Source organism: Oculina patagonica, chromosome 2, assembly GCF_052425735.1.
Source record: "Oculina patagonica isolate OP01 chromosome 2, crgOcupat, whole genome shotgun sequence".
Lineage (NCBI taxonomy): Eukaryota > Metazoa > Cnidaria > Anthozoa > Scleractinia > Oculinidae > Oculina > Oculina patagonica.
The window spans coordinates 5005456-5030315 of record NC_135759.1 but is presented as its reverse complement, the minus strand read 5'-3'; the positions used below and the strand labels follow the sequence as shown (position 1 = coordinate 5030315).

At 38.6% G+C, this 24860-nt stretch overlaps 3 protein-coding genes and 1 pseudogene across 6 annotated transcripts in view; all 4 read left to right on the top strand.

The window, feature by feature from the left end:
- Nucleotides 1-885: 885 nt before the first annotated feature.
- LOC144642803 (uncharacterized) lies at nt 886-4833 on the top strand (annotated as a pseudogene). Its single transcript, XR_013568784.1, has 8 exons — nt 886-989; nt 1153-1225; nt 1320-1346; nt 2058-2110; nt 3129-3185; nt 3292-3345; nt 3634-3862; nt 4084-4833. The product of XR_013568784.1 is annotated as an uncharacterized LOC144642803 (transcript).
- A 1516-nt stretch (nt 4834-6349) lies between these two features.
- The window catches only part of LOC144642787 (uncharacterized), a 74094-nt gene continuing 55583 nt past the window's right edge, over nt 6350-24860 (top strand). The window contains exons 1-6 of the mRNA XM_078501859.1: nt 6350-6450; nt 6629-6701; nt 6788-6814; nt 7314-7340; nt 7708-7760; nt 8736-8964. Coding sequence (XP_078357985.1) covers nt 6370-6450; nt 6629-6701; nt 6788-6814; nt 7314-7340; nt 7708-7760; nt 8736-8964 — 490 coding nt within the window. The 5' untranslated portion in view covers nt 6350-6369. The remainder of the gene's footprint in view (nt 6451-6628; nt 6702-6787; nt 6815-7313; nt 7341-7707; nt 7761-8735; nt 8965-24860) is intronic.
- Nucleotides 15192-23784, top strand: LOC144642797 (uncharacterized). 2 transcript variants are annotated; one of them, XM_078501877.1, is made up of 10 exons: nt 15192-15298; nt 15455-15527; nt 15642-15668; nt 15975-16018; nt 16209-16265; nt 16381-16434; nt 16524-16577; nt 16681-16725; nt 17239-17467; nt 22928-23784. In XM_078501877.1, exons 1-10 carry the CDS (start codon nt 15218-15220, stop codon nt 23557-23559), a joined length of 1296 nt encoding a protein of 431 aa, XP_078358003.1. In that variant the 5' UTR covers nt 15192-15217; the 3' UTR covers nt 23560-23784. The 2 variants fall into 2 exon arrangements, with proteins under 2 accessions (XP_078358003.1, XP_078358004.1); XM_078501878.1 differs by lacking the exon at nt 22928-23784 and adding an exon at nt 17575-18382.
- Nucleotides 21109-24860, top strand: part of LOC144642793 (uncharacterized) — a 59427-nt gene continuing 55675 nt past the window's right edge. For both annotated transcript variants that reach the window (XM_078501872.1, XM_078501871.1), the window contains exon 1: nt 21109-21297. In XM_078501872.1, coding sequence (XP_078357998.1) covers nt 21205-21297 — 93 coding nt within the window. In that variant the 5' untranslated portion in view covers nt 21109-21204. The remainder of the gene's footprint in view (nt 21298-24860) is intronic.

Below are 24860 nucleotides of genomic sequence, written 5' to 3'. Positions count from 1 at the left end.
TTCTGGTCACAAACAAGTGTAGTTGTGATCAATCTTGTGGCGAGATTGGCCACGTCAAACCCGGAAGTCGAAATTAAGTTGTGCACAAGAATTTTCAACCACAGACTATTCCAAGCCGGCGAATATAACGGATATTCTGGTTTTGTTTCATGCCGTTCAGCGGCTTGAAACAGGCAAAAATCTCTCCGCGTTCGCGTTCCCATGAAAGATCGCAAAATAGATCCTGCCTTCCTCCCAAGGGCAACTCGACACATGGCAATCGCGGCTGGGAACGAGATAGACTTTCAACATCCTTCGACTCTGGGCCGAGTTACAAGATTTTTGAGGTATGTTAGGTAACTAACATACTGAAAAATATTAGTGGAAAGGGCTTTACAAAAATTCAAGGCGAAACGATACCGCGCGTTGCTCTTTGGCGTGGGGTCGCGTGCGGGTTGGCATATTGCTATGGAAACGTGCACGGAGCGTGACTTCTGGTCATAAAAAAGCAAAGTGAATAAATAAACAAGCGATGTAGTGAATCTCAATGTGTGACCGAGTGAATTTATTTGTTCAATGTACCTCTCCCCATTTGCTCTGTTTCTGTTTTTTTTTTTTTTTTTTTGGTCAGAATTCGGTAAAATTTGTAATCTTCTCAAGTACTGCTGCTACATCATGTAAAATATTAAGGAAAGATACAGATCTCATAGTTCTTTCACCGAAACAAGCCTTTTTACGCCTCACTTAGTATCCATTGTGATTGTTATTAATTGTTTTTAAAAGTGTTGTTTTAGCATTCAATTTACCATAACAAATCAAGTCTAGCTACTTGGTCGCGCCGTTTTTTCATGTTTCAGTATACGGTAAACAGATACAAAATATTGATTTCTGTCATTGAAGCGAAAGCTGTCTAAAAAGAGGGAGTTAAAATGTTTCGCTTGATTTTTGCGTTCGTTTTGGTTTTTACCTTGCGTTCTTTGACAAACGCTCAAAATGAATCGACCAACAAGGCAAGTTTGAAGCCGAAAAGCTAATAGGCATATTTTAAAGTTTCTTCTGTAGACGATTCGATTTCGCAACTTATTCTTTCATTATTCACTGCAAATTTGGAACTCCGCGCGCCTTGAATATGCTTTCTAGCGGTTTGACGGCATCATTTTTTCGGTTATTTAGGTTTCTGCAAACGCGACACAGCAAAGCCAGTGTGAGAAGTCTACCTTGAAAGAATGCGGCAACGGTCGCGACGGTGAGAAAAGAAAAAATGCTTTTAGAATCCTCGTAGTTTTTTACTTTTTTCTCCTGTTTTCGTACTGACGGCAATATTTTCTTCTTTATTTCAGGTAGAGACGGCAGGGATGGTCAAAATGGTAAGAATAGTTATATACTAATGCAGTTTTTCGATTTCAAGGCCTGCGGAAGATGACTCGCACCTAAACTAGAAACGCGAATCACCAACAACCATCTTTGTGAAAAATTCTCTCACGTTAACTCGAATAAACAACCCCGACAAACCAGTTAACAAATATTTCAATAGTGGCAAACATAAGATAGCTGCAACTTTGATCTTCTAACTGCACGAGTAACCTCGAAAAATCGCCTTGAAAAATACAATTTAGGGATTTATATTTCAATGACAGTAATATTCGTTCTTAAGGTTTTACGAAATCCTAACATTTTGCCCAAAGTAATAAGCAAGATTTCTACAGGTTCAAAACCTCATGTTTAAATAAACTTTAAGTTTATCGCAAAATTATTTTTTGGCGCAGTTCAGAGCGCAGTGTCACCGTCCGTTTAATGCTGAGGCAGTTTTTCACAAAAATCATTTTGTGTTATGTTGTACAAAGATTTTTGAAAATCGCAGTTTTCGCTAAGACCAGCTCGCCGACAATGGGGCCTGGATTTCAAGAGTTTTAACAAGAATAAACCTCTCGAGATATTCACGAATTTAATTCACTCTCCTCTGTCACGGGAAAATTCAACTGAGACGATTTGTTTACCGTCGGGAAAATTCCCAGGATAATTTACATAAAAATACAGATACGGCTAAACAAATTTATTTCTCTCTTCTCTCAATTAAGGTCTCCCTGGGAAAGATGGCCGTGACGGACGCGACGGGAGAAACGGAGTGAAGGTTGGTAAAAATCGCAAATTGTTACTTTATTACCTTAAAAGATGATCGCGCGATTCGCAAGCCAGATTAACCATTAACCAAAACGCACAAACTTGAAACATAAGTAAGTTCTGAGAATTCAATGGATTTCAAGATAGTGTCTTCTAGCTAGTTGATGTTTTCTTTGTTCCCATCATCCGCGTGCCTGAAAATGTACGGATATTGAAAAATTTTAATATATTTGTACTTAGGTTTTTTTTTTAAATGTATATAAATATTTTCTATTTTATATATATTAATTACGTTTTTAGTTAGGCAGGTTAGGTGTCCACAATTAGTAGAGGGGACTTTTCCCCTCAGCTACTACAGATTTGACACGTTAATAAAGTTGTTGTTATTATTATTATTATTATTATTATTATTATTATTATTATTATTATTATTATTATTATTATGTTCCTTACGTAATGTTTGCTTAAAGTCCTTAGCGCCGGGACCAAACCATGGTCCTGGGGCACTAAAGGGTAGTCAGTTTTTAGCTTGACAACACCCTCCTCAAAATATGCGCTGTACCCAGCAAGGTTAGCTTCTGTAGTTCACTGATGCTTATTTGGACGGGGATTCTTCCAATACAACTCTCTAGTCCCTTTTTGATAGCTCCAAGTGCTCCAATGATAACTGGTATCGTTTCCGTTCTCATGCCCCACATTCGGCCTGTTTCGATTTCCGAGTCCTTATATTTCACGGATGTGTTTCTGTCTGATGGTACTGCCATGTCAATAAATTTACAGGTTTTCGTTTTGTGATCTTTAATCACTATATCTGGTCTGTTGGCTGTTATTTTCCTGTCTGTTATTATTATTATTATTATTATTATTATTATTATTATTATTATTATTATTATTATTATTATTATTATAACAGTTCAGGTGGGTTTAAGACTTGCTATTGAAAGGTTTGACTGCAAAATCTTAGAAATCAGAAGAAAACAAAGTGAAGTCAGGAATCTTAATTCAGTGCAATGTTTCCTTTATTTTAGGGTGATAAAGGCGACACAGTGTTTTCTGGAGGAAATGGCGGAGAAAACGGTGCAAAGGTTTGAGGATTTCTGCTCATTAGACAAAAATTTGTTTGAGGAAAGTTCAAGTTTATAATCGACACTATTTGCTGTGATGGAAAGATTAACCTATTCTTCATTTTAGGGTGAAAAAGGCGAGCAAGGTTTGAGAGGAAATGACGGGATAAACGGTACAAAGGTTGATGAATTTTTTGTACTACAGCTTATTGCAGCTTACGTCAGTTGTTTTGCTCTTTTCATGCTTCATTTCGGTCAATACTCTACTTCGAAGAAACGAGTCTGTTATTATCAGCACTTAATAAATACGCTCGAAAAAACTTTTGAAACGTAAAATCTTTTGTAATAATAAACCCCAACCCACCCCCTTCCCTCCAAACTGAACAAGTTAAAAGTGGTCAAGGCTTAGCTTGTTTTTTTTTTTTTAATGTACGGGGTTAGAAGAAATTACTATTTTTTCCTTTTTTAGGGCCAAAAAGGCGAACGCGGTTTGCCAGGAAAACCCCAATAAAGTGCATTCAAGTTTAGTGACTCCGCTGAGAACTGTTCACTGATAACCGCTGGAACCGTTCGTTACAATACTTCCCAGAAGGCCTTGGAACTCTGTGATGGCAGCACATGGTTTCGCTTGGTGACTGCAAGAAAAGGTCACGTGGACTCTAACCCAGGCCGCCACTGTTTGGATATTTTAGATTCAGGTGAGTTTTCAATGGAGCAGCATTGAATTAAGAAAGTTAATCAGGCGCCTTTAGCTGCCTTTTAAAAATCGCGCTTAAACACAAAGTAAATGACGTTACTTATTTGTTTATTCATTTTAGATGAAAATTTTTACTAAAACCTTAACAAAAGACAAAATAAGTAAAAAGGCATCCCGCTTTAATTATTTCTTTAATCAGGATTTCATTTTCTATTCCCTCAGGTCAGAGTCGTGGCAGCGGACTTTACTGGATCGATCCAAACGGTGGCTCAACAGATGACTCGTTCCAGGCTTTTTGCGACATGGACACTGAGAGTGGAGGCTGGACCCTAATTGCCACAAAGGTCTCCCCAAACGTCCTCTTCATCAAAACTAGTTTCTCAACAATGGCCGCCAAAACTAAGTACGCAGATGCCGCGAGTCATATCCACCTTGACATGAGGGACTGGGAAGAAGCCATGTTCCGGTTTGCTGACGTCAACACCATCCGGGTAATTGACAACAGGAAGGCAGGCGCACCACAAAACGGTAAAACAGGGTTCGAGAAGTTCTTAATGGGAACATATGCGAACATGGGAAAGAACGAGTACGGGTTTTTCAAGTACAGCCCAGCAGATAAGAACCAGAGAAACCCGGCTGTGGGTTTTGCCACAATATCTCCGTTTTATTTTCGTTCAAAGGAAGGGATTTCGGAACTCCACGCTGGCACTGACAAGTGGCTTGACATGTGGTATACTGCTGACCCCACAAACAACTACGTCACTTCTGACGACAGCAAGGCGCGTGGCACCAAGTGTATCGCGGGCTACTGTTATCTGAACAAACCAATCTGGGTGATGGTGCGATAGAAACAAACTGAAAACTTTAAGCCTAAGGTGCTGTCAAGTTAAAACAAGATGTTGGGGATTAGAACAAATTGTGATCATGAGAAGAGCAAGCTTGGTCAATGTAAAGGATGAAATAAAAATGTTTCAACAGTTACTTGTTTGTTCTTTTTATCTTCCCATGTGGTTAAGATGTATCTGTTATTTCCAATGTTTCTCATAACACTTCAAGTCGAGTTTGGGGGTTGCGACTTGTTTCGGAGGGTCGCCACCGTAGCGAAAGGCCTTCCGGATTTGTTAAAGACAGTGACTTATTTTTTCAAAAGACAGCCGTTACTATCAGAGCTATACAACGCTTCTTTTGAGAGTTTTTAAATTCTGCTTTTTATCATTCGAGTTGCCTTGACCATCATTTAGGAAGTAAGCGTCTAATTGGCAAAATCGTCTTTTTTATTGCAATTTGGTTTCATAAAAGATAAGCTCAGTCTTTAGCAACTGAAAGCGTTTCTGAATCGTCACAAATAAGCAACACTTTTTCTTGTACGTTTAGATTCATTATGATATAGTGTATACACTGTAAAGTTTAAAATGCGGTGTCAAGGTATAGAGAAAGCTGCGAATTAATAGAGAAAACGTACTGATCGAGGCCGCCCTTGTGTGGTATCCACTGACAAAAACTGGTAAAACGGAATAGCAAGAATGATCAATGACCGTGATGCTTATAACTCCTGGCTGCTGTACCGCGATCTGCTTCTTTTTCTCCGACAGAAATTCTGGCAGAAAGTATTGTGGAGAACATTCTCGTCCCCAGAGCCGCTTGTCCCTCTCAGCCGGCGAAGCCTGAGCACGAGAAACAAGTGGTTCTGGAGACACATGATTTCATTGGCTAGATTTGAACAAAGGGAGTTTCAAACTTAGCCAATCAAGTCAACCGTTTTAAACTATCGTAGAACAAAGGGATTTTAATACGGGTCATTTGATTGATTACTTCTTTTTTTTAAATTTAGGCAATCAAACTTCCCCAGAGACACTTGTTTCTCGTACACAGGCTTCGCCGGCTAAGAGGGACAAGCAGCTCTGGGTACGAGAATGCCGAGCACAGGGATCGGGGGACTAGGAACAGTCTTCAGCTTTCCTAGTGCGAGTCGCGATCTCGGCCGCGGGCACGAGTCGCGATACGGGTCGCGAGGTGAAAGGGGATGCTGATCCCGTGTCGCCTCCCGTCCCACAGAGAGATTGACACGTAAAAGTGTGACATCTTTGTAACGCAACTTTGTTGTCAACCATCAAGTCACACAAATGTCATAGCAAATCCAAATAAACCTTGGAACGAGTATTTTTATTTGCACAAGTTTCTATTGTCTCTGTATTCTTAGAGGATTTTTTTGTCGAAAATTACACCGAATCCGCTTCGATTATTTTAAATTCTTACCCATACGAGAAATATAAATTTAGAAATGAGAAAGACTAGTTAAAAGTATTCAAAAACAGGAAACCTCTGATCGTTCCTTCACTGTAACAACTTACCAACTAAATTATCATAATAAAGACAGTCTAGCTACTTGCTCATGCCGTTTTTTCTCGTTTGACTATAGAGTAAACATAATTCCCGGCTTAAAAATATTAATATATCGCCAAGTTCTTTCATTGAAAGCAAAACTTTTACAAAGGAGAGGAAGCTAAAATGTTTCGCTTGCTTTTTGTGTTAATTTTGGTTTTTATCTTGCGTTCTTTTGCAAGTACACAGAACCAATCGACTAAAAAGGTAATTTGAAAGTCGACCTCTGAAAAGTTGAAGGGCATTTATTCTTTGTGGACGATTTGGCCTTACAACTGGAAACTGTTGGCAATTTTACATTGCCGCGCGCTTTGTAAGAAATGTTCACTCTGCTCTTAGAGCTACGACATTCTCGATATTTATGCAACAGGGGTTTATTTTTCAGGTTTCTGTAAACGGGACACAGCAAAACCAATGTGGAAAGACGTCCATAAAAGAATGCTGTAATTGTCGCGACGGTGAGGAAAAAAATGCTTTTAAAATCCTTGTCGTATTTCACGCTTGTGTTGCGGACTAATAATATTTTTTTCGTTCTCCGTTTTAGGTAGAGACGGTAGGGATGGGCAAAACGGTAAGCAATAATTATTTGAGATAGTCTAATATTTCTAGGGGGGTGCAGTGTAAAGGTTCGTGGATCGACGGATTCGGTCTAAAAGCGCGCCAGGAAAGCGGATTTTCGCGAGTCATTAAGTGGATTCTTGGATTTCGAAAATACTGTATATCTCGGACTGAGCTTAGAATTTCGGCGCGGATTGTGGATTGTACTAAGAAACGAAGTTCGGATCATTTTGGTCGGGTATGTTGGCGAAGTTGTCGCAAAATAAGCATCAAAACGACACTTCTTTTACAAATTGGCATAAAAAAAGCATCTAGTGTTCGTTGCAGTAAAATATACCACAAAAAAGGGCAAGTAATGTGGATTCGGTTTATTTTTGAACGAAAATAGGGGGGTTTGACGGATTTAGCCAAAAAAATAAGAACGGATCGGCGGATTTGCGTACCCCTTTCTACCCCTCCTTTTTGAGCTGGAAGTTTTTTTACTGATAAGAGCATATTTTTTTTATTTTCAGGTAAAGATGGCCGGGATGGTCAAAATGGTATCTGAAACGAGTATTTTAATGTTGACAAAAATTCAACTCAGTCAGTTGTCGAGAAATTAATTCAGTTTCGTTCTGAAATATCTCTCCTGTGGCATATAGTTGTCCTTTTATTTTTCTAAGTTTTACAAACTTCTTTATTTCAGTTCTCGATCGAAGAAAAATTTCAGTATTGATTCGGTATAAAATTGCGTAGCAAGCTCTTATCTTCACGGATGCTCCATACGTTCAAATAAACACACACGTCAGACTCTCGTGCAAATCAAGACAGCGACAGTCAACGGCAAGATTTTTATCTATTGAACTCGACTTAATTAAGGTCTCTTACTCAAAGCTCAAAACAGCGACTTTTTTCTTTTGATCCAAGGTCTTCAAGGAAAAGACGGTCGTGACGGACGCGACGGGAAAAATGGACTGAAGGTTGGAAATAACACTGAGATGTTGTAAAACGAAAGAACTGATATATTTAACGTTACGTTATGAAAACCTGCGCCATAGAAAAGTTAGACTAGTTCTTTACCGTTGAGTTACAGTAAATCTTAGCTATCAATGCGTTACTGACGCTATTCCGGTTCAAGATGAAAACATTAATTGTCGTTATTAACTTTCGGACATTACCTTAATGTTAGTTGTGAGAAACTTATGTTACACCAAGACAATCTCTCCTAATTGCTGATTTTCGTTATTCCGAATCACATGTATGCTGGGTAATGTATCGATATTTTTAGGAGAATTTACTGAGATATGACGGTAAAGGCAGCAAAATCTTCCAAGCAGCTGAAGATCAGAGTGAAGTCTTTCAAAGGGACACTGTCACCAGTTTCACTTCAAAAACTCAAGAGCCTAAAGATATATGGAAACAAGAGAGATCCTCTCATGATGGAAACTACGAATAGCGGTCCAATTTTGTTAAAAATAACCATGCAAGTGTACTGAAGAGATGACTGTGATGCCATCAGAAATTTTAGATCTCAACTTGAAAAGTCAGGCTGACTTTTTCAAGTTTTGTCCTTGTGAAAAGGAAAAACACCTAGAAATTATAATGGCTCCCTTCTTCCTTCAACGAAAATTTACTTTATATCTCTATATTGATGTACTAGGTAGATTTCATGAACGAGGCCCAGGGGGGTACTCCGGCTTGTAAATGACGGGGATGATCGAATGGAGGCAAAACTCAGGACCCAAAAAAATCCCTAAGTCTTCCGACATTACCCAAAAAAATCCCAGGACCAAAAATAACCCCCAAAAAACCCCTTGTCAAGTTACCCCTTAATTGCCAGGAGGTGCAATAACATAACACAAAGAACGCTCGTTTTGTTAATTCATCATACCATAAATACGCACTGGCTTTTTTATTGATAACGCATTCTTTGTTTGCTGTTACTTTCATTTTAGGGCAAAAAAGGTGAACCTGGCTCATCATCAAATCCTTTCCACGGTGCAATCAAGTTCAGTTACACCGCTGACACTTGTTCGCTTCATACCGCTGGCACGGTTCGCTACAGTTCTTCCCAGAATGCTTTACAACTCTGTGATGGAAGCGTTTGGTTGTCAGTACTGACTGCTGGGAAAGGTCACGTGGCCTCTAACCCAGGCAGTCACTGTTTGGATATTTTAAATTCCGGTGAGTTTTAAATGGAAGAGCAATAAATTAAGAAAGCTGATCAGGCGCCTTTTGAAATCGCGCTCAAACACACCAAATCATGTTAGAAATTATGTTAAAAATGTTCGGGTTGTAGCCAGGCATGTTAAAAATTCGAATTAATAAGTTGACACTGGCTAAAAATATTATTTTTGGACATTTTGGCCCCTACTGTTGTCTTTTTCAGCAAGATAAAAATGCAAATGTTCAACGGCGTCCTGTTAAAATATGTAACGAATGTGTGATAAAAACTAAATGAACTTTCCGAGTGCAACAAAAGTCTCTAGAGCATTCTTAATGAGTCTATCAATTCTTAATGCTATTGTAAACGTTAGGTGGCGCTATGTGTTCGTTTATAGCGTTCCTATCTCGCACAGAATGCCAAGCTTCAAGAATTAGTCGTTGTTTCCACACCGTTGACCTGTCAACAATTTCGACGCTCTCCAAATCTATTTGATGGTCGTTAAGCATATGGTGTTTTGCCAACAAAGAGTTTTTATCCAATGTTGCGATGGCCTTTGCGTGTTATTTTTTATTTACATTCATTATAGATGCAAATTTTTATTGAAACCTGTTCATAAGACGAAATAAGTCAGAAAGTACTCCGCTATAATTTTTTCTTTACTCAGAGTTTTATTTTCAACTCGTTCAGGTCAGAGTCGTGGCAGTGGACTTTACTGGATCGATCCAAACAGTGGCTCAACAGATGACTCGTTCCAAGCTTTTTGCGACATGGAAACCGAGCGTGGAGGTTGGACCCTGGTTGCCACAAAGGTTTCGCCAAGCTTTTGCTTCATCGCAATTAAATTCTCAACAATGGCCGCCAAAAGTAAGTATGCAGATGCCGCGAGTCATATCCACCCTGCTATGGGGGACTGGGAAGAAGTTCTGTTCCGCTTTGCTGACGTCAACAACATTCGGGCTATTTACAACAGGAAGGCAGGCGCACCACAAAACGACAAAAGCGACTTCGACGAGTTCTTAATGGGGAAATCTGCTTCGATGGACAAGAAAGTGTACGGATTTTACAAGTACAGCCCAGCAGACCATAACAAGAGAACTCCCGCTGTCGGTTTTGCCACAATATCCAGATTAGCAATCCAGTCAGACTATGGCATCTCGGAATGGCATTATGGCACTGATAAGTGGATTGACATGTGGACTACTCTGGACAGTAGAAACAATTACGTCACTTCCGATGATAACATGGCAGTTGGAACCAAGTGTATCGCGGGCTTCTGTTATCTCAACAAACCAATCTGGGTGATGGTGCGATAGAAACAAACTAAAGTTGAAAGCTTAGCAAAGACGCTGTCAGGTTAAAATAAGGTGTAAGGGGATCAAAATGTGTAACGATATAGCAAACGTAAGGAAAAAATAATGAAATATTTGAAGCAAATTGTTAAATTTAAGGGATCCTTAACTTTTGTATCTGGAAAAAATAAAAACTTGTTCAGCTGTTTTTCATCACGCTCTCCGTGCTTTTTTGCGTTAGGACTAGACTAGTTTTCCTTAATAAAATTTTAACAAAAGACCGTTTTAGTTAACGTTTTAACAACAGTTTGAGGTGTTGTCTAATCAATCAGCTATAAAAGGAGAAGGTGTTTTTTAAATAAACCAGAGGAACATCTTGTCTGAAAAAATGCCGATAGTGAACAGCTTAGAAATACTGGTGATCAATTTAAACTTACAGTAAAGCTAGAGTACAACAACAACAACAACAACAACAACAACAACTTTATTTGCACCCTTAATGAAATGAAATGTAAAATTAAAAGAAGAATAAAAAAATAAATATCTTGGACATAATCAATAAGTAAATATCTTCGAGTACTGAATAGGCATGAATAGATTGTGCTAGTAAATTCAGGAAAAGTTGCTTCACAATATACCCAAAAGTTGCTCTTAAGTTGCTCAAATATCAAAAAGTTGCCACCACAATTTAGAAAAGTTGCTTGCTCTCTAGAGTGAATTTTGCGTTTTTTAGAAAATTGAAACACTTGCAGGTTTACTAAGAGTTGCCACAGCGTCTATGGCAACCCCAATGTGGTCAATGTCTAAATTATGTCCATTTTCCTCGTCTGAAATTTCATCTGATTGCGATGCCATAAGTGACTCGCACTTCAGTTAATACCAAAATGGTCTAAGATGGCCGGCGGCAGACTCTATGTTGCAGCGAATAACCGCTGGGTTTAAGCGCCCGTTAGATAGATAGCCGCTGTCTAGATTTCGTGGGCGTAAAGCAAGTGTTATTTTATTGTCATTTTATTGTATTTCCTTAGTTTTAATAAAATCAGTTTTGATTAAAACAGTTTTAATCAAATCCGTAAATTACCTTTTATGGTTTGGATCGGTTTTATATCAATTTGTTGCTGAAAGTATGCCAAGGAAGGAAAAAGTTGCCCTAGGTTGCTGGTACTACAAAAAGTTGCTCAAAACGCTAAAAGTTGCTCAAAAGTTGCCGAGCACAATCTATTTATGCCTAGTACTGAACATATTATCTAATATTTCTAAGCTGTTCACTATCGGCGCTAATTTAGTAAACAAGACTTTTAAAACAGATACATTGAAGGTGGAAAAAATTAACACATACACATAGCCGTTTGTTTTCAATGGCAAGCGGCTCGAGACTTCAGTCTTGTACTCGTCCCATTCCCTTCAAAGCAGAAGAGGGATTAGGGACTAGGACTAGCCTTGTGTGTGACGATACAGTCGGTTGCCCATTTACTAAAACAAAGTATTCATTACACCTTACTTGACATTCATTGTGACAATACATGTATAAAAATAGAACTGCTCAACATTCAACTGATTTATTATGACAAAGATCTCCTAGCTCGGTCGCACCGTATTTTTCCTGTTTCGGTTTTGTGTAAAGAACATAAGCAACAACAAAAACCGGATACAGGAAAGGGAGTCAAAATATTTCGGTTTTTTGCCTTGATTTTGATTCTTTTTTAATTTGGCTTGTACGTTTAAGCGTTTTGTTGCATTGTTTTTCTGAAGTTTCGAAGGAAGTAAGTTTTAAAATGTCACTGGATAATGCAATTCCCAAAAAATAAAAGAAGAGCAGTCACTGTCACGCTACTTTAAAATGCGAAAACAGAATTGTTTGTTCCCTCGTGCCCATGCTTGGGGCTTGTGAGGACGGTATAAGAGTCAGAGAGTGTATTCCTTATTATGCTCTTCTTTTTGTGCTTTGCGCAGTTAAAACCAGCCTTAATGGAACACTTACTGTAAGAGCACACTCAAGTTGTGGTCCTAGCCACAGACAACTCTAAATTGTTAACCCCCTAGTAAGAGAAAATCTTTAATAAAGGCACACTCAGTTGTGTCCCGGCTACATGCATGCACACCAAGCAGATTTTAAAAAGGTGAAGCGGCGACTAGCGCTCAGTTATTGAACGCCGTTGCGTTTTTGTCGCGACGTGGAAGTTGAAGTGAAGTTGTGATCGGGCTATGTCTGAACTGTACAGGCCCGCAAATGATCCCGGCCCGCAAATGATCCTGGGACCGCAAATGATCCCAATTTGGACCGCAAATGATCCCAGTACCGGAAATGATTCGTGTAAATGATACAACAAAATATTCAGAATGGCGTGGACTTTATAAATAGTCTACGGATGGTGATATTTATAAAAGACAAGCGCCGTTGCAAAAACGCAACGATAAAAAGCGGTAAAAATACCGTGCGAAATTAATTAACATGTGAAAATTTAAGTTTTTCGTTTAGAAAATGCATCGCAAAAATATACATGAATCTTCGAAGATGTCTCTGCTGTCTAATTAATCACTTTGAATTTTTTCCTGTACAATGCTGCCAAGGTAAACACGAGCTTCCTTTTCCTTGGAAGCGCACAAAATTTCTACGTGCGAATTTCGGAGGTTATGACACACCTGTAGTTTATAAGCCATTATTTGAAAACACATTTTCCTTCACAATTCGCTCTTGCAAATATTAAGTTATTACAGTAAGCGATTGAGGTATTATCACAGCGTCTCTGGGTAGATTTATTTGCATACCGCACACGTAGAGCTGTCACTTTTGCACGTGCAAATTTCTTACTGTCAATCATCTCCGCCCCTGCACTGAAAGTTACGCGAAACCGTAGCTCAAATCCTGTGTCAGAATTTATTTCAGTGACCTGATAAAGACATTTGAAGGAAAAAATAAACCACAGATTTCGAAAGAGAGTAGCTCAAGAACAAGAGGCGGAGGTGATTGCAGTAAGCAACAAAACTCAAATTTCTTCTAGACTTTTCCGTGACTTTTCGTCTAGACATTGTCGCTTTAATTAAACGCTGCGTGATGCGTGTGAATGAATGGCTATCAGCTAAAAGCATTTCGCTGCAATAAATATTTTTTTAGAGAGAGTTCTTATTTCTGTTGGTTGGATTGTTAAACTTTATGTCGCGTTTTAGTTCAGTAATCAGTACATATGTAGCAGCTATATCGATATATCAGTTTTGAATTAAAATCGTTCAAATACGAAACATTCTCTGGCGTTAATTGTTTTTGTTATTGCTGTATTATAAAGAAAAAAACTGGTTCAAATAAATGTTAAATCCCCTGTCCAGATTCTTTAGTCCACGCAAATCCATTGTTTACGGTCGGGCGACTGTTTCCGGTCAAGGGATCATTTACGGTTCAATTTGGGGATCATTTCCGGTCCTGGGATCATTTGCGGTCCAATTTGGGGATCATTTGCTGTCCCGGGATCATTTGCGGGCCGGGATCATTTGCGGGCCTGTACAGAACCGAAAAAAAACAAATTAGTGGAAAAAGTGGAAAACAATTAGTGCCCAAACAATTCTAAGCTTATGAAAGCACACGGATTTCTGGCTGTTGTTTCATGCCGTTCAGCGGCTTGAACTGGCGAAAATCTCTCTGGATTCGCGGGCTCCGTGTTGTTCCACGTCGTTATCAGAGCACAACGGCGTTCAAGAACTGTGCGCTAGTTGTCGACAGGGATGTCGCTTTGTCTTCTATTCCGCGCTCCACCGCGTCCTCATTTGATGATGCGTTTTGGAGGGTCGCCACCGTAGCGAAAGCCCTTACGGATTTGCTAAAGACAGTGAACTTGAATTTTTTTCCCGTACTTTTAAAAGATTGCTTCTTTCCGGGGACCGTTACTATCAGAGCTATACAACTCTTCATTTGAGAGTTTTCGAGTTCTGCTTTTTATCATTCGAGTTGGCCTTGACGATCATTTTGGAGATAAGCGTCTAATCGGCAGAATCGTCTTATTTTTTATTCCAATTTGGTTTCAAAAAAGATTAGCTCAATTTTTAGCAACTAAAAGTGTTTCTGAATCGTCACAAATAAGTAACACTTTCTCTTGTAAGTTTTATAGTTTTAATATGATCGCATGATTTAGTGTATACACTGTTAAGTTAAAATTGTGTTACAAGTCAAGGTATAGAGAAAACTGTGAAATGATCATGGGAAAACGTAGAGAAGCCGCTCTTGTTTGGTATCCATGACAAGAACTGGAAAAACGAAATGGCAAGAAGGATCTTTCTGCAAAAAAAACTATAGTTTTAACAGATTTGTTATCATTGATAATTACCCCTGGCTGCTGTACAGCGATCTGCTCCTTCTAATTTTTAGGCTAGAATTCCAGCCGAAAGTATCGTTCAGAAGCGGAGAACAGGATTCGGTGGACTAGAACAAGGCTTTACTTGTAGTACGAGTTGCGATCTGCCGGCCCGCGGGCGAGATTTGCGATTCGGGTCGCAAGAAAAAAGGGGACGCTCGCGTGTCGCCTCCCGTCCCACAAAAATATTGACACGTGAAAGCCTGAAATCTTTGTAACGCAACTCTGTTGTCAACCATCTAGTCACACAAATGACATAGCAAATCCAAATAAACAGTGGAGTGAGTATTTCTATTAGCACACGTTTCAATTGACTCTGTTTTCTCAGAGGATTTATTTGTCAAAAATTAGATCAGATCCGCTTCGATTATTTTAAATTCACACCTACATGAGAAATATAAATTAAGAAATGAGAAAGACTAGTAAAAAGAAAGTTAAAATAGGAAATCTTTGATTGTTTTCTTGTACTGAAACAACTTACCAACGAAATTATCATAATAAAGACAGTCTAGCTACTTGCTCATGCCGTTTTTTCTCGTTTTACTATAGAGTAAACATAATCCCCGACTTAAAAATATTAATTTATCGCCAAGTTCTTTCATTGAAAGCAAAACTTTAACAAAGGAGAGGAAGCTAAAATGTTTCGCTTGCTTTTTGTGTTAACTTTGGTTTTTATCTTGCGTTCTTTTGCAAGCACTCAGAACCAATCGACAAAAAAGGTAATTTGAAAGTTGACCTCTGAAAAGTTGAAGGGCATTTGTTACAACTGGAAACTTTTGGCAATTTTACATTGAGCGCGCTTTCTAAGAAATGTTCAGTTTGCTCTTAGATCTACGACATTCTCGATATTTATGCAACAGGGGTTTATTTTCCAGGCTTCAGTAAACGGGACACAGCAAAACCAATGTGGAAAGACGTCCTTAAAAGAATGCTGCTACTGCCGCGACGGTGAGAGCGGGAAATATTGCTTTCAGAATCCGGTGTTATTCAGTTGCTTTGAATCACGCTTTTCTTGTGTATGAATTTTTAGCTAATTTGAGCATTTTTATTTTTTGTTTTCAGGTAGAGACGGTCGGGATGGCAAAGACGGTATCAGAAATAAAAATTTCAACATTGGCAACAGTGGAATTTTGTCAGAAGTCGAAAAATAATATTCGTTCAGTTTCAATAAGTTAGGCAATTTTTTAGTCCGAGTTCTAGCAAGCTGTTCGTTTCAGTTTTTGATCGAAGAAACTTTAAATTATTCGTTAAGAGCTGCTCAAAAATTGTAAGTCAGTTAAAGCAGGCGAAAAATCCAGTTTTTCTCTACTTTCTTCTGCTAGTATGCTTGCGTTGTTTCATAATTATAAAAGAAGAAAGAAGTAAACTATCTTTTTTCTTTTGTCTTGATCCAAGGGAAGGATGGCCGGGATGGACGCGACGGGAGAAACGGAGTGAAGGTTGGTAAAAAAAAATGAACATTGTTAATAAAGAAAAAGAGAGAGATGGAAAATAAAGAAAAGATGTTGATTAATTTCAAATATTCGAGTATTTCAGCTTTCTGTTCATCGACAATGTTCTTATTTTTTTAATAAGAAATCTGAAGAATTGAATCGCAGTGCAAGTGATAATTCTTTTTCTCCATTTTAGGGAGAAAAAGGAAAGCCAGAAGTTTTGCAAGGAAAGGAAGGAATAATCGGTGCAAAGGTTGGTGAATCTCTTGTATTTTTATTTGTTGTCAAAGTTCGATTTTCTGTTTCAATAAATGATTCAGTTGTGGAGAGGACGGTATTTATTTATTTATTTATTTTTTTTATTTTAGGGACAAAAAGGTGAACAAGGACTGAATGGAAATGATGGAATAAACGGTACAAAGGTTGGTACTCAATGTTGTTTTTGGTTTGAGTTGAACTTTATATTACGTGTAATGATTGAGGCATCACAAATTTTTTTTCACTGTTTTAGGGGGAGAAAGGCCAGCAAGGATTAAGAGGAATTGACGGGATAAATGGTACAAAGGTTGGTGAATCTTTACATTACAAAACGACGATTTCTGTTTGTCAAATTGAAATTTTGACTTCTTAGGAGATGGAGTTAAAAGCTTGTTGTTTTTTTATTGTAGGGGGAGAAAGGAGAGCAAGGTTTAACAGGAAATTACGGAATAAAGGTTAGTTTATCTCTTCATTTTCAGTTCAGTAGGTTCTTCACATGCATTCGCCTAAGACTGAAGGGATTCCGTTTAAAAAAATAATGTTTCCTTTGTAGAAGGTTAAGGCGCGGAAAGATTTCGAAAGGAGGAAATCGACGGGAAAGATGAATCTACGAGATCATTAGTGCACTGAAAATTGGTGGATCATTCCCTGTTTTATTGATCAAGTTATTGAAAGATACGAAGTTCTGCAATGCTTAAAACAGTTGGGTGGTAATCATCCGATTCGCAAGCACATTCACCGATCACGGATCACTTTTCCTGGTTACTAAAATTCGACAAATTAGATGGGAAGCCGTTTCTTTTATTACTTGTTACTTCCACTCAAGAGATTTCACTAACTTGTTTGCAATAGTCAACCAACATAAATGAGTTCACTTATTTTCCTCCAGAAGTTTTGTGCAGCTGAAGAAAAGTACATATTCTAATTGTTGATTGAGTGATCGATTTTTGGTTGTTTTCTTTTTTCAGGGCCAAAAAGGAGAAAGTGGTTTACCCGGAAAATCTCCACAAGGAGCAATCAAGTTTAGTGACACCGCTGAGAACTGTTCACTGCATACCGCTGGCACCGTCCGTTACAATAGTACCCAGAAAGCCTTGGAACTCTGTGATGGCAGCGCATGGTTGCCATTGGTGATTGAAAGAAAAGGTCAGGTGGCCTCTATCCCAGGCCGTCACTGTTTGGATATTTTAAATTCAGGTGAGTTCACGCGCATTTTGAAGTCGCCTTCAAACAGACATCGAAAATGTGTTTACATCCCGCTATAATAATTCTTTTAATCAGAGTTTCATCTTCAATTTGTTCAGCTCAAAGTCGTGGCAGCGGACTTTACTGGATCGATCCAAATGGTGGCTCAGCAGGTGACTCGTTCCAAGCTTTTTGCGACATGGAAACTGAGCGTGGAGGTTGGACCCTAGTAGCCACAAAGGTCTCCCCAAACTTCCTCTTCATCAACACTAGTTTCTCAACATTGGCCGCCAAAACTAAGTACGCAGATGCCGCGAGTCATATCCACCCTGACATGGGGGACTGGGAAGAGGCTATGTTCCGGTTTGCTGACGTCAACACCATCCGGGTTATATACAACAGAAAGGCAGGCGCACCACAAAACGACAAAACAGAGTTCGAGAATTTCTTAATCGGGAAATCTGCTTTAACTGGCTTGAAAGTGCACGGATTTTATAAATACAGCCCAGTAGATAAAAACAAAAGAAGTCCCGCTGTGGGATTTGGCACGATTGGCAGATTGGCTATTGGCTCAGACCGTGGGATTTCGGAATATCACGGAGACACTGACAAGTGGCTTGACATATGGTGCACAGCTGACCCCACAAACAACTACGTCACTTCCGACGCCAGCAAGGCGCGTGGCACCAAGTGTATCGCGGGCTACTGTTATCTGAGCAAACCAATTTGGGTGATGGTGCGATAGAAACAAACTTTAGTTGAAAACTTAGCCATGCACTGTCAAGCTAAAATAAGGTGTAGGTGTCTTGAGTAAAATGTGTAACGATAGAGAAGACTATCAAGTCGCTTTTGTATCGAAACATGAGCTAGTAAAAATGCTTTTAAAAACTGTGTTACTGGTTACGAAATAAATGGCTTTTTAACAATTCTAGTCTGAGATATTTTTTTATTCTGTTATTATTTAAAGAGAAAATAACTCTTTCCTAATTTTACTTAATCACTTATGATTATCCTTTTTCCACTTTTTCGAAGTGCTGCAATCTGTGTCTGTTCCATTCTTTTTTTTTTTTTACTTTTTACTAAGCGTTCCGTTTTTCTATCAAACAGTTATTATAAATGTTCTAGAGCTCAAGACAATAACTCCTCGCTTCATCGGGTATTGTGGCGTATTTTGCGGGCTAAAATAAGAACTTCAGCGGGCTAGAATATATTTTAACCCGCTGCCGTGAATCAAGAAACAAGAAATAACGAAAACAGTCAATCAAAACTGGATACCATTCAACTGTTCGCGCCGTTTTCATTGTTTGCTCTCAGCACTTCAAGCGCCGTTTGAATAAAAGCGCTTTCAACTCCTCACATTTATTTTATCTTCATAGCGTCAGAAATGTATGGCTATTAAACCTACCGAGAAAGAAAATTTTGAATTTTCTCAGCTTGTTCAAGAGAAACAACAGAAATTAGAAGAAGAATTCAGGTGGCAAACTGAATTTAATTGTGTAAAATTGTCTTTGTCGAGCGAAGCCCGCAAATTACAGGCAATCTATACGCCAAACTGCCAGTACAGTTTATTATAATATTGAATGTTAACACTTCTAAATGGCTATTTCTTAGCGGTCTATATAATTCTGTACTATTTCCCTTTTACGGCCAGTACTATGATGTTTTCTCTTGTTATATTATCCCCACAAAGTTCTAAGAAGCATTTGAGCGCTATAATGCTGGGGATCTAACAACGCTCTTTTGTTAGTTTGAGACTGATCTCAGTTGAGTCGTCGTAATCTCACAAGTCCTCAGTTTTTTATGTCTTTGTTTTCCTTTTTTATATTTTATTGCTTTTGCAAAACTGTCTGTATTATGGTCATGCAAAGTACACAGAGGTGCACTTGTTGTTATCCTCTGTGTTTCAATTAAAGCAGTTTGCTGAAATATTTTCTAACATAATAACCTTGATAATAAAATGATAACCTTGATGGCGGGAAAAAATGAAAATTTATTTTTACTTTTCCATGTCACACGGGGGGAGATACCCTTTAAAGGAATGCGTGCATGCATCGTGATCGAGCTGGAATTTGGAGAGTTGGTGGTCTTTGTATATAGGAAAACCGAAGAATTCGGATAAAAACCGTCCTTGCTCCCGCCGGAGCAAGGACGACAAACTCAACCTTACCAACAATGAAGCATTTCTCATAAGGGGTGGACCATTTGATTTTTGATGGGGGGGTTGCAAGATTTTTAGGCTGCTAGATATTTTTTTTTATTCTTCCAGCCCTGCAGAATTTTTTTTTTAATCTTCAGGTTCTTGCACGATATTTTTTTAATGGAAATTTGGAACACAAATTTTGAAGTTAACTTGACCATCACCAGCCACTCATAATTGACATAATTCACCCTATTAAAAACCACTTAACACGCAATGCCTTTTAAAGTTTACATCTTTTTCAAAGCAGTAAAAAGTTTCATCTTTATTCAATGTACAAAGAAATGCATCTCCACTAGCCTGGGGCTAGTGGATTTTACTGTCAGGCTAGTGGATGTTATGCATCACTTACCCACTGGGCAAGCGAACGTTTTTTCCTGCTAATTACGTAACGCTACTCAGAAAAGCCTCCAGACTTGCATGTAATGGTTCCAACTCCTTGGGCATCCAGGATTCTAACAAGGGGGTTCAAAAAATGGGCCACCGAAGGCAGACCCTTCTAGGGGGGTACGGGGGCATGCTCCCCCGGGAAATTTTGAAATTGAAGTCCTCGGAAATGCGGTTTCCAGCTTTTTGAGGGGTGATTGTGGACGGTTTAAATTTTATTAAACAAGGACTACGTTTAAGACTTTACAGTACAAGATCAACTGACTCTTAGAAAATGAAACTGAAATCACTGTAATATATTTGTCTTCGCTATTTCTCAAAAATTGGATCAACGAGTAACATTCTATGAGGTTGTTGTTCGGCAAATTTCTGAACTATAGCATCGTAATCGACAGGCTTTTCGTAATGGCTACTCATTTAAGCCAGGCCCGAGAGTCTCGGTTGTCATCGTCGTTCGAAGGTGGCCCTTGACTAGTTTTAGAGTGCTGTTTGAGCACTCGTTGTCTGCTAATGTCACTGGAATTGTACATGCAATTCGCAACAACAGGTGGATGTTCGGAAAGATGTTTTGAATCTGAATGCATGAACCTCTTTGAATCATAATGCCCTTCTGGATCAGAGGGTTCACTTTAATAGGAAATCTAATTGGTAAATCACGCGTCACGCGCTTGCAAAATACCAAATCACGCATTAAAATATGCGATGCCCAGTGTGACTCACAGCTACTTCAGGGGCCGTCATGCGTCACGCAAAAATCCTTTGCCACGCTCTGATTACGGCTGCTCGATATTTTTTTCCTTCTTAACAATTCTGCATGATTTTTTTTTAAACCAGAAGCACATGCTCGATATTTTTTTTGGGATTTGCACAACCCCCCCATCAAAAATCTAATGGTCCACCCCTAACCACAAACATATAATGAAAAATTACAGCTGCAGCCTCACTGAGATATTGAAACATACAACATGTACTGCTTATAGCTTTATAAACTGAAACATCGTGTAGCACGCTTATTCTGAAACACAACTCCAAATACGGAAACATTTTTAAATAATACAGTCTAGCCGCTGGTTCATGCTGTTGTTACCCGTTTGAGTTTAAATATTATTTTGCGTTAACACCAATGATTTATCGATGAGCTCTTTCGCTGTAGCAGACACTTGGAATGGAAGTTAAAATGCCTCGCTTGGTTTATTTGTTGATTTTGGTTTTTTTCTTTTGTTGTTTTGCAAGTACACCGAACAAATCGACTAAAAAGGCAAGTTTAATGTTGACCTATGAAAAGTTGAGGGGCAAATTTTTTTGTCTATATATAGTTGATTTATTCTTGTTAATGGTGGCTTTTACAAGGCATAAGGATAAGCAGCAAGCACAAGAAGAACGAAATGTGCTTATACTTGTGGCACTGAGAAACAGGATAAAAATAATGAGCGTGTTTGTCCTTCTTATTCATTGTCCTTATGAAAATCAGCCTTAAATAAATTTTGTTGCAATTCTGCATTTCCGCAAGGGATCTTAGAAATGTTCAACTGTCTTTTTGAGCCTTGGTATTAATAGATCGGGTTTATTTTTAAGGTTTCTGCAAATGGCACAGAGCAAATCAAGTGTGAAAAGCCTTTCTTGAAAAAATGCTGCATGTGTCGCGACGGTGAGGACGAAAAATCATGTTTTTGGAATCCAGTGTTATTTAGTTAGTGTTTTCTCGCGTTGAGTTTTATATCGCTGGTATATTTTCTTGTTTTTTTTTTGTTTTTTTTTTCAGGAAAAGACGGTCGGGATGGCAGAAACGGTATCGTAAATAAATATTGTATTGTTGGCAAGAGTTGAAGCTTATCCGCAGTGTTCGAGAAATTAATTATTTTTTCAGTGGCAGGCAGTTTTAACCCAGCTTTCTTTTTTCCAAGTTGTAATGTGATCATTATACGGTTTGTAATATAGTTAATATAGTTTATTGTAATGTAATATAATATATATAATATACATAATATTGTAATATAATATAGTGTGTTGCAATGTGATTATTATAGTTTCGATTGAAGAAAATAAATCAACAATCATTACATTTTAAGAATTTCTATCAGGCTTTTCTTCCCAAGATAAAAATTACAAAAATGTTTCAGTTTTCTCTCATCTTAACCAACTCAGCTTAAATTATATTACAGGCGAGAATTTGACTTTTTTCTGTTGACCTCGAGCTCACTTCTACTAAGTTCTCTAATAAATAAAAAAAGAGTGAAAGAATCTCCTTTATTTCTCTCTTGATTAAAGGAAAAGATGGCCATGATGGAGGCGACGGAAAAACCGGAGTGAAGGTTGGCGACAAAACATGAACGTCGAGTTTCATTGTTTCTGTTTTTAAACTTCCTTAGCTAAGCACAAGAAAATAAATAATCGAAGAAATCATCGTTTCGCAAACTAACTTGGATGTAATGAACGTTTCACTTTCAGGGCCAAAAAGGTGAGCCTGGTTTATCAGGTAAACAACTGCATGGTGCGATCAAGTTCACTGACACCGCTGACAACTGCACAATGCGTACCGTTGGCACTGTGCGTTACAGTAATTCCCAGAGTTCTTTGCAACTTTGTGATGGAAGCGCTTGGTTGTCGTTGGTGACTGCTGGGAAAGGTCAAGTGGCTAATAAACAAGGCCGTCAATGTTTGGATATTTTAAAATCAGGTGAGTTTCAAATAGATTACGAATTAGATAAGGTCATGTCCCGCCAAAATTCGCGCGAAAAAATTAGCTCCAAAATAATCTTACTTATGATAAAGCGCATTTATTTATTTATTTCACCACAGGTAAAAAAATTGGATAACAACTTTTGCGTGCGCAAAAAAACATTCAACATTTTCTTTTACCACAATTTCATTTTTCATTCGGCGTTCAGGTCAGAGTCGTGGTAACGGACTTTACTGGATCGATCCAAACGGTGGCTCAACAGATGACTCGTTCCAGGCTTTTTGCGACATGGAAACTGAGCGCGGAGGTTGGACCTTAGTTGCCACAAAGGTTTCGCCGAACTTCCCATTCATTAAACCTACATTCTCAACATTGGCCGCTAAAACTAAATACGCAGATGCCGCGAGTCATATCCACCCTGACATGGGGGACTGGGAAGAAGTCATGTTCCGGTTTGCTGACGTCAACACCATCCGGGTCATTTACAACAGGAAGGCAGGCGCACCACAAAACGACAAAAAAGAGTTCGAGAAGTTCTTAATGGAAAAATACTTCTTCTTAAGTCTAAGAACGTGCACGGGTTTTACAAGTACAGCCCAGCAGATAATAACCAGAGAAATCCCGCTCAAGGTTTCGCCACAATATCCCGGTTGGCACTTCTATACAAGTCATGGGATTTCGGAATGGCACGAAGGTACTGACAAGTGGCTTGACATGTGGACTGGTGCTGACAGCAACGGAAACAACTACGTCACTTCTGACGACAGCAAGGCGCGTGGCACCAAGTGTATCGCGGGCTACTGTTATCTGAACAAACCAATCTGGGTGATGGTGCGATAGAAACAAATTTTAGTTGAAAACTTAGCAAAGACGCTGACAAGTCAAAATAAGGTGAATGTGTAACGATAGAGAAGACTATCAAGTCGCTTTTAAATCGTAACATGAGCTAGTAAAAATGCTTTTAAAAATTGTGTAACTGGTCACGAAATAAATGGATTTTTAACAATTCTAGCCTTGATATTCATAATTCTGTATACTACTTATTATTCCTTTAAAGAACATAACTTTTCCCCACCTTTACTCAATCACTTATGATTGTTTTTTTACATTTTTCCGAAGTGCTGCAATCTGTTCTATTCTTCTCTTTAACACTCCGCTTCTATTAATCCCCACCCTTGTTTATGGAACCGTGTTACTTTTTAAAAAAGATGTAACACATTAATTACATCAACTGGGTTACATCTGTTTTTGAGAGCGCCAGCTGATTTGTGATTTCAAAAAAGCCCCTGACAAAACATCCATTATTATTTTTATTATTTCATCAGGCATTTTCAGGCTAAAATGGAGAATTCTGCGGGCTAGAATATTTTTACCTGATGACGTGAACCAATTAGAAACAAGAAAATAGCGACGCCGGCAAATTTAAACTGTAAACCACCTAACTGTTCGCGCCGTTTTCATTGCGTGCTCCCAGCACTTCAAGTGCCGTTTGAATAAAAGTGGTTTCAACTTCTAACTATTCTAGCTACACAGCGACAGAAATGCATGGCTATTAAACCTACCGAGGAGGAACTCGTTTAAGAGAAACAACAGAAATTAGAAGAAGAATTCAGGTGGCAAACTGAATTTAATTGTGTATAATCGTCTTTGTCGAGCGAAACCGCTCATTACAAGCAATTTATACGCCAAACTACTAGTATAGTTTATTGTACAATACATTTCAATACACCTTCTAACTGAATATTTCTTTGCAGTGCATAAAATTCTGTATTTTTTTCCTTTCAGGGCCAGTACTATGATGTTTCTCTTGTTTTATTATCCCCACGAAGTTCTAAGTAGCAGTTGCGCGCTAAGCTAGGGATCTAAAAACCCTCTTATGTTAGTTGAGTCTAATCTTAGTTGAGTCATCTTTCGCACTCCGTAATCGCAAAAGCCCTCAGTTTTTTATGGTCATGCAAAGTACACCGATGTACACTCGATGTTATTCTATGTGTTTCAATACCAGTTTTCCCGATTTTATAGCCAGTTTGTTTGTAAACAAATCCTCTAAAATAAACTTAAAGGCCAGAAAAAATGAAAATGTAATTTTACTGCTTCCCCATGTCACCCGGGGGAGATCCAAAGCCGAGAACGCGTTACAA

Coding starts and splice junctions, on each gene's coding strand:
- LOC144642797 (XM_078501877.1), top strand. CDS start 15,218: ATGTTTCGCTTGCTTTTTGTGTTAACTTTGGTTTTTATCTTGCGTTCT. Junction 15,528..15,641: donor ATGCTGCTACTGCCGCGACG/GTGAGAGCGGGA, acceptor TTTTGTTTTCAG/GTAGAGACGGTCGGGATGGC. Junction 16,266..16,380: donor AAGGAATAATCGGTGCAAAG/GTTGGTGAATCT, acceptor TTTTTATTTTAG/GGACAAAAAGGTGAACAAGG.